This window comes from Ranitomeya imitator, chromosome 7 (assembly GCF_032444005.1).
Source record: "Ranitomeya imitator isolate aRanImi1 chromosome 7, aRanImi1.pri, whole genome shotgun sequence".
In the NCBI taxonomy this organism is placed as follows: Eukaryota; Metazoa; Chordata; class Amphibia; order Anura; family Dendrobatidae; genus Ranitomeya; species Ranitomeya imitator.
The window spans coordinates 203,412,380-203,421,841 of NC_091288.1; the positions used below are offsets into that span (position 1 = coordinate 203,412,380).

At 44.8% G+C, this 9,462-nt stretch overlaps 1 protein-coding gene across 1 annotated transcript; it reads right to left on the minus strand.

Moving 5' to 3' along the window:
- Positions 1-63: 63 nt before the first annotated feature.
- On the minus strand, positions 64-9,462 carry MCRIP2 (MAPK regulated corepressor interacting protein 2). Its single transcript, XM_069734434.1, has 5 exons — positions 9,309-9,462; positions 9,093-9,189; positions 6,714-6,838; positions 3,972-4,067; positions 64-890 (listed from the first exon to the last, which is right to left on the minus strand). Exons 1-5 carry the CDS (start codon positions 9,358-9,360, stop codon positions 820-822), a joined length of 441 nt encoding a protein of 146 aa, XP_069590535.1. The 5' UTR covers positions 9,361-9,462; the 3' UTR covers positions 64-819.

Consider the following 9,462-nt stretch of genomic DNA (forward strand, 5'->3'; position numbering starts at 1 on the left):
AAAAACCGCATGAGACTCATCGTTTGTACTTGCAATAAGGGGGAACATTTTGTTACAGAATCATTTTACATTTCAGGCAAAACAGACTTTATTTTAGAAAAATAGACATTTCCCACTTTGTACAGATCCCTCTAATACAAAAAGAAATCGAACGACATGAGGGGCACCAATGTGGGCATCACACAGGTTCACAGCTCTTAAAAGAAACCCCCCTGAACCTCAGTGATACAGACGGGAACGACAAGGGGAAATGACCTGCTCGCCACAAGCAGAAAGGACCTAATGGGGGGATCCATGTGCGTTTGAGACCACTCGGGTCCATAAACATCACTCAATGTCAAGTTTCTCCAACTTTTGCCCCTTCCAATACCTATAGTGCAGTGATAGACAAGTCGGGGCGCTGTAGCAGAACTCCAACCCTTAGCATCTCCTCTAAATGCTGGGAGTTGTAGTGAGTCGCTGTAGTGCATAGTACCTCCTTACTGGTGTGCCCTTCCCCCTCTGGCGATGGCTTCTTACCACCAATGTCCAGTAATTCTTCCCTCCCCGTAGAGAACCATGGAGCCAGCAGGACATCAGGGCCCGGACCCCGGAGTTCTGTGCTTTCCCAATAACCACGAATCCTTGTAGAAATCGCATTATAGACGCAGTCACAGGAAAGGCACATTGTCAGCGCAGCGTCTCATGACGGCTCCTTGTAGGATCCTATCGTGTGAGCGGAGCCGCCGGGCCCAGGAAGGTTTATGGACGCTACTGAATGGGGGTAAAAAATGTGCATATTAATGAAAGGCGCTGGAGGTCTCCTCCCGGGGGGGGTCTTCATTCACAGTTTTCAATATTGGCTAGAAAACGTTCTGCCCACCAGTCCTCAAGGTCGATAGGGACGAAATCTGAAAAAGACGGGGAGGAAAAGGTTAAAAAAAATGGCAAAGAGTGGCCGTCCTGCTGGCACTACAAGTCCCAGAGCGTCCATTTCTGAGTCAACCAGGCACACAATGTGGACACGGACGGCTCAGTGTGCGGCCTCCCACACCAGGGGCCATCAAACTGCTCATAATAAGACAAAAACCCATAAGCATGAAAAGGGATTGCCACGCCATCAATCTACAGCTAACTGTGTGTGTCACTGCTGTTACCCCCTTATAGGTACCAAGAACCTGTGCGAATGGAACAATAATAGTAGCACATGTGCACCATCATTCTACTAATGGTCTATAGGACTGCCTGAGATAAGAGTACACTAGAAGTACCATAGACAATCCTCCCCCCAAGTTCACGTAACCACTCATCCTGCGAGTGACACCACCTTTAAATTAAACCGCCATTTCTTCTGATCAGGTCCAACAATCCATGGGGGATTAGTTTCCTAATATATCTAGACAGGAGTCAAAATATCTTTTTTTTTTTTTTTTTTTTTTTTTAATACAAAGCACCAAATCCTTTGTATATAGTCTTACAGTTGACATTCTAGCTACCTTCAGCAGCCACAAGAGGGAGCTCATAGCATACTGTTAGATTACTGAGTTCAACGTGCAAGTTTGCTTTAAGCTCCCTCTAGTGGTGACTGCAGGTAACAAAATAAATAGTAAATGAAGATCCAGCGGCCAGACAGAATGTCACTAGCGCAGCATTTTCTATCACCCCTATTAGCTGCAAGCTCGGAAACCCTGAATCATGCACCATGTGTGAACCTGGCCCTTTTTTTTTTTTTTTTATTTAAAAAAAAAAAAAACCTTCCACCCCCCCCCAGACTGATGGACTTTGCCTGCAGAGGTAGAATGTAGTTTACCATTACAGAACTTTAAAAACTCCTTGTTATAACAGAAGGTTTATAGGGCAATTTAATGAACAAAAGTGTTACACGTTTACAGGCGGCTGCTCTAAGAAATCTGATGCTTCCTTACAAAACCATTTGGTTTTTTTTCGAATATCACTTAACCCCTTCTTGACAGGCCAATTTTTTATTTATTTTTTTTTAAATGCACCCACACAGTCAATCAAGGTTTTTGGAACTGAATGGTGTCAAAAAAAACAAAAAAAAAAAACAAAAAAAAAAAAACCTTCAGATGCAAACCGTAATTGTTTTGTCTATTTTTTTCCCCCATTCTATAAAGTGAATGGTGTCATACAAAACTGCAGCCTGCCCCACAATAAATTATATACACACACCCTTTGTCGGGAAGGGGGCAAGTGATAAAATATATCCATGCCCACACTAAAAGTGTGTTAGGTAGGGAATATTATATTTTTTTTTTTTTTTTTTTTTTTACTGTTCTACACCCTCATTAAACTCTAGTAGAGTTGAGAAAAATCACTTGGAAGGACATTGGTCCAGTGGCCACGACAGAAGTTTTTGGCTACCTCTGATCCTATTGCAATCCTCCCATCCTTGGCACCGACGACAATAGGGCTGTATCACAAAATCAGAAGAGGTCGTTAGGATGAGGGATAAGGAGGAGTGCAGGGCTCCCGCTCTGTGGCCGCCGCATCAGTATCTTGCAAATTTATTTTGCTTATTCCTCGATACTATTTTGTTTGTCTTTTTTTTTTAAAATTGATATATCTATCTGGAATTTTTGTGTTGCCCCGTCTTTTCCATTTTTAGCTCTCCCCTATGAGACTTTAACTTGCTAACCTAGGTAAGCATGTCTTCCCCCAGATCACACCACTTACACCGCCTGTGATTGCCAGTGGCGCTTAATTGATTAAACTTTACTAGGCCCATTATTGGTTAGCCATTAGAAGGTGCACCATATGGCGACACACAGACCACCCATGGGCCTGCAATACGGAGCCTGTATTGTGCCTCTTTATAGACATCACTGTTTACACTTAAATAGGTATTCCCATCTTCAAAATCCTTTTCCCAATATGTAGTAGGTGTAATGATAATTAATAATGTTAGCAAATACCTCCAATTAGAAATATAGCATAGTTCTTCTGATTAGCTATGTCGCTTACCCCATGTGCAGGGCATTGCAGTAGCTTAGGTATCCATACCTACAACCACTCAGGTCATAACCATGGATACCCAAGTTACTACAATACCCTGCACATAAATGACCTAGCAAATTAGGAGAACTATACATTTCTAATTGAAGGTATTTACTCATTAATCACAACTACTACATATTGGGATAGGATTTTGGAGATGGGAATACCCCTTTAATTGACGGACGTACCCTCCACACCAAGCTTCATATCCGCGTAGAATCGATTACAGATTTATTGGGAGATTCCCATTTAGTGGCATGACCCATAGAAGTCACATTTTATTGGAATTTCATGGAAAAATTGGACTCGTACCCACTGTGTGCCATTAATGAGAGAGAAGCCTTCGGTTCTCCTCAGGGCCCTGCTAAGACTTCTGCCTCCGCCCTCAATATGGTGCCGGCTCAGGAATATGCCGTAGAATGGTCTTTATGAGGCGCAATGTGCGTCATCAGATCATTTATTAGCCATTGTGAGAATACTGCCAGTGCCGGGCTCCGAGGCGAGTGCAGGGCGGCCATCTTTCCTTTAGTTGTCATGGTGACCCTGATCAGGGAATGGGAGCAATCTGAGGGCCATGGCGCTGAAGGGAGACGGGATCTTGTCGTCTGAGCCACTTTTCCAGATTAGGTGGCCGCGTCATGACTAATCGGCTTACAGGGCTTAAACCAAATACATTCACTTCATATATGAAAGTGTCAGCGCCATAAAGCTGGCGGACGGCACCGACTGAGGGAAATGGAGCAGAGGGAAGTCTCCAGTCACAATCATATATATTTATTTTACCCAAATCCATATTAAGCCTCTTTGTATTAAAATATATATATATATATATACACACACACACACCACTGTCTGTCTCCCCTATGACAACACTTCCTGCCCAGGCAGCACAAGGAGAGGGAGATAGATCTACATCAACCCGATTGTGGGCAGTAAAGATTCGATATGTGGTGAGAACATGGAATAAAGGCTCTTACTCTTAAGAGACGGACTTGGGTTCTGATCCTGATATTGCTGGGGTCCGCATCCGTTGCGTTCCGGCTTATCCAGCTGATGCTGCACCTCTTGCCAGGCTGAAGGAGACATGCAAGATATCAGTAAATGTTGATGGCACTAATATTAAATAATATGCAGAAGGGATTATCGTTTTAAGGGGGAATCAGTTGCTAGGTCTTTAGTGAACAGTTTTTGCTCTTATTTTATTCCCGCAGTTCCTATGAGTATTTTGCTTTTAATCTTAAAATCCGCCATACGGTTCCAGAGATATGGACCTTTTTATTTAGAGCCAATTTTTGGTGGGTTTTTTTTTTTTGATTTTTACAAGGGGTCGTGGCCGACAGGGTAACGGTCTGTAATAAAGACCATAAACGTAGCACTGAATAAAAAGGCCCATACCGCGGAATACTCAGGAGATGTGGGAATAAAGCGAGCGCAAACAATGACCAGAATAGAGAGAATCTGTCATAAGCGGAGTGGGTTGTTTTTTTTTTTTTTTTTTTTTTTTTTAAATAATCAAATTCAGGAGTCTACTATATAATTGTCTAAGGGTCACTTCCGTCTGTCTGTGTCTGTCACGGATATTCATTGGTCGCGGCCTCTGTCTGTCATGGAAATCCAAGCCGCTGATTGGGCATTTTGCCACGACCAATCAGCGACGGGCGCAGTCCGGCGGCAACATGGCCGCTCCTTCCTCCCCGCAGTCAGCTCCATACTCCCCTCCAGTCACCGCTCACACAGGGTTAATGGCAGCGCTAATGGACCACGTTATGCCGCGGTGTAATGCACTTCATTAACGCTGCTATTAACCCTGTGTGACCAACTGTTTTACTATTGATGCTGCCTATGCGGCATCAATAGTAAAAAGATCTAATGTTAAAAAAAAACAAAATCATCATATACTCACCCTCCGGCGCCTTTCCCACTCCTCGCGACGCTCCGGTGACCGGTCCATGCATTGCGATCTCACGAGATCGCTACATCATCTCGCAAGACCGCAATGCACTCTTGAGACCGGAGCGTGCGAGGAGCGTCGGTAAAATGCTTCCTGGATCCAGGTGCCAACAGAGGGTGAGTATATAACTATTTTTTATTTATTTATTTATTTTTTTTTAAACAGGGATATGATGCCCACATTGCTATATACTACGTGGCCTGTGCAATATACTACATGGGCTGGGCAATGTACTACGTGGACATGCATACTTGCCCAGGCCACGTAGTACATTGCACTGGCCGCGTATTATGTAGCAATGTGGGCATCACATCCCTGTAAAAAAAAAATAAATAAATAAAAAATATATATATATATATATATATATATATATATATATATATATATATATATATATATATATATATATATATATATATATATATATATATAGTTATATACTCACCCTCCGTTGGCACCTGGATCCAGGAAGCGTTTTACCGACGCTCCTCGCGTCCTCCATCTCGCGAGATCGCAATGCATGGACTGGTCACCGGAGCGTCGCGAGGAGCGGAAAAGGCGCCGGAAAGTGAGTATATGATGATTTTTTATTTTTAACATTAGATCTTTTTACTATTCATGCTGCATAGGCAGCATCAATAGTAAAACAGTTGGTCACACAGGGTTAATAGCAGTGTTAATGGAGTGCGTTACACCGCGGCATAACGCGGTCCATTAGCGCTGCCATTAACCCAGTGTGAGCGGTGACTGGAGGGGAGTATGGAGTGGATGCTGACTGCGGGGAGGAAGGAGCGGCCATGTTGCCGCCGGACTGCGCCCGTCGCTGATTGGTTGTGGCAATGGTCGTGGGCGTTTTGCCACGACCAATCAGCGACTTGAATTCCATGACAGACAGAGGCCGCAACCAATGAATATCCGTGACAGAAGGACAGACAGAAGTGACCCTTAGACAATTATATAGTAGATAATATCTTAGTTGCTAGAAGCAAAAGATTAGGCGTCCTAAAAAAAAAAAAAAAAAGACTTTGGTGGATAATGGGTTAAAGAGGGGTTTGCCAGGGCTGACATATTGATGACTTATCTGCCATTAGGGCGGCATCACTCCGATGGGTGAACTGAAATCCGCTGTGGCAGCGGCCATAAATCTGCATTGTACTGCGCAGAACTCAGGAGCGCCACACATTGCCGAATGCTACATTTTATCTACCCCTCAACAAAGTGGTTTTCACCTGATCGCTGAGGATGCGGGGTGTCGGACCCTCACCGATATCATATTGATGACCTGTCCTAGGAATAGACGATCAATGTTGGTCCTGAAAAACCCAAACCCCTTTAATGACCCGTCTCCTGGCACCCCTATCAATTAGCCGATGTAAAGGGATATTCTCAAGTTTGAAAGTTACCCCCTACACAGAGGGAGGGGTGTCAGACAGATCCTAAGAGCCACGGCTGAGTGGAGCAGATGCCAATCATGTGCCCCTTGTAACATTCATTCCAGTAGGAGGGCAGAAGACCAGTTGAGTGCGGCGCTTTGTATCGCCGGTGGTCCCAGTAAGAATGAATGGATCAGATGTGCGCGGACTGAACTCGATAACCTGGAGGCCCCCCAGCAGTCAGACCCACCGGACAGTGAACAACTTTCATACTTGGTAATGCCCCTTTAAAGGGATCACGGTGCTCCAGCGAGCACAGTCAAGTCATGCACATTGGTTAGGTGTATCCCTCCCGCGAGACCCTCATACATAGCAGTCACTGCTCTCAGCCTTACCCTGATACACAAAGCGGACGTTCTCCTCGTGGGCCGGTGTGTACGCGTCCTCCTCCGACGTCGGGCTCAGGGATGCGCTGCGCTTGCCGTTTACACGACTGAACACTAGTTTTGGAGCTGAAGGACTGTAAGAGAAAAACAGATCGGGGGTCACAGGAAGATGGCGGATTCCAGGAGGTGTCCTACAACAGGATTTTTTTTTTTTTTTTTTTTTATACTGGAAAAATAGTGCAGCTGGACGGGACGATCCGCTGCGCAATAGTTTTAGGCAACGTCCAATCATTTGCATAAAAGGGGAAGGTAATGAGGAAAATCTGATGACAGCACAGCAACAACACATTTGTACAACTTTTCATGTTGGAAAAGAGTCATTAAAAATGCATTTTTATATGTTAAAAACCACTGCAAAAAGACATAATGCACAAATCCCTGAATATATATCACAGTACCAGATGACTGCGGGCGCTGTTGTCGCAGCTTATCTCCTTACCCACATGTAGAAGCGTGTGCGGGGGGGGGTGTTGGGTGGTAGCTCTATGAGGAGGTGATCCCTCCCTCTAATAGGGGCACAAGGTCAAACATAGAGCAGAACAGACAAGATTTAGGGTATGTGCACACGTCTGGATTTTTAGCGTTTTTTTTTTTTTGCGGAATTTCCCGATAAAAACGCTTTAAAAAAAAAAAAAAAAAAAAAAAAAGCTAAAAAAACGCAAACATTATGCATCCTATCATTTAGAATGCATTCCGCATTTTTTGTGCATATGTTTGCATTTTTTTCCCGCAAAAAAAAAAAAAAAAAAAACTAGCATGTTCATTATTTTTGCGGATTTCCCATTAAATTGGAGTGTCCGGAAAAAAAAACGCAAAAAAAAAAAAAAAAAAAAAAAAAAGGGCGACAAAAACGCATCTTTCCCCCAGTCTACACATTGCACACCCACCTAGATCAAGTCCATATTGGCCATTATGTGCCAAAACTGACTTGTTAATGATAGGATTGCAATTTTTTTTCTCTTTTAGGCTTTTAACTGGAAAAAAAAAAAAAAAAAAAATCTTTAATTTTTTTTTTTATTATTATTATTCTACATTATGTAAAGAGGAATTGAACCCGCGATCATTTGGCTGCTTATATTTTATACTACTTAGAGGAGATAGTAAATTCACTATGGGACACGGACGGGGTCATGGGAGTTCAGAGATGGCAGGAGCGGGGTGGGCAAACCATCAGCGCCTCATGCACCTGCTCAGATCAACAGTTTGGGCCGACAGCCCCCTGACGCACTGATCTGAGGGGCTGCCACTGTCCAGAACACCATTCTGTTGGTTCAATTTTTTTTATTTTCCAGCTTCGGCAGTCACCGTATAGGATAAATATACACAGTCTATTAATTCAGACAGTTACACATGTAGAGTTGCCATGCTAATTTTTTTCCCAATGTTATTTACATTTTGAGAAAAGGCAGAGTGGAGGGGGTATGTAATATTATATTTTTTAAATTAGCTGCACTAGGAGACTTGACAAGACACCGCAATACTATAGCATTGCAGTGTATTGTAAAATTATCTATGAAGCCCATGCGTAATTCAAGGTTCGTGGGTGTACAAACATGGCCGACGTGGTGTCCTTGAGAAGCTCCCCCCAGCCACCAGGGTAATGACATAAAGGGGGGAGGGTAACGGTCTCTAGACGGGACACCTATCCTCATTTCCCAATTCTTACACATGATTGACAGCAGCATCTAAGAGGTTAAAGGGGAGGCATTTACGGCAGATGTCGCACATTAACCCTGCGCATAGTGACACCGCGAGCCTCGCACTTTCCACGAGTTCTGGTGCTGTCCCTGACCCCCATATACAAGTCCGGATTAAAAGGATCATCCAGTAATCCAGAGCCGCGTCAATCCAAACCCAGGACCCTCGTTCAGCACCGGGATCATATTTTATTTTTCATCCCCCCCCCCATCATGAAGAGTTTTCCTGTAAATATCTGCTCAATGTGAACCAGCGCCACTTTTCAGGCTTTCGATAGTCATCGCTGTAGGCAGATCCTGAAGGGTTAAGAGTCCAGCCCCCTTCTGTCACTCCCACCAGGCCCTCCCTGTACAGCACCATGTGACAATGACACTGTGCGCATGGTAACCTCTGAACAAGGTCACGCTGCCGCCGATCGCCTGTCACCCCCCAGCGTAAATGGAGATCGGAGCCAATGCCGATCCCGGATGTGCACCCCGAGATGTACGGGGTTAATAAATTCAAAATCCGGGGGGGGGGGGAAGAAATAATGCACTTAACCCATTCATCACAGATTAAAGCGGTGACACCGGGACGGCCAATGTTGGGTGACCCCCTTGCAGCGTCCTAGCCCCCCAGGCAGGTACTGACCTTGGCAGAGGGTCGCAGCCGTTGGACAGGGTGGGGGTCAGCAGCTGCTGCTTACTTTTCAGCTCCTGCAGCTTGGTGTCAATCTGCTGCTTGGGACCTGGGAAGGAAACACAGTCATCAATGTGGAACATTACAGTCATGGAGTACAGCACCACAGTCAGGGCAGCGCCATAACGCTGTGCAATAGCCACCTGCAGCAGGAGGCCGGGGTCATACCTGTCCTCCTCTGGGTGGTGAGCTTGCTGGGTCCTCGGGTGATGGTGTACATGACGGGGAAGGGAGCACTTGCAGGACGCCCCCAGCAGGAAGAGCAGGCTGCCACTGACTATTTTCTGCAGCAGCTGGCTCTTTAAGAAGGCATGTGCTGGAG

Bases quoted from the DNA above. Each gene is read 5' to 3' on its own strand.
- MCRIP2 (XM_069734434.1), bottom strand. From the start codon at position 9,360: ATGTACACCATCACCCGAGGACCCAGCAAGCTCACCACCCAGAGGAGG. The intron at 9,190-9,308 runs GTATGACCCCGG...TTTCCTTCCCAG, and splicing joins CACCACCCAGAGGAGGACAG to GTCCCAAGCAGCAGATTGAC. The intron at 4,068-6,713 runs GTAAGGCTGAGA...TGTCTCCTTCAG, and splicing joins CGTCCGCTTTGTGTATCAGG to CCTGGCAAGAGGTGCAGCAT.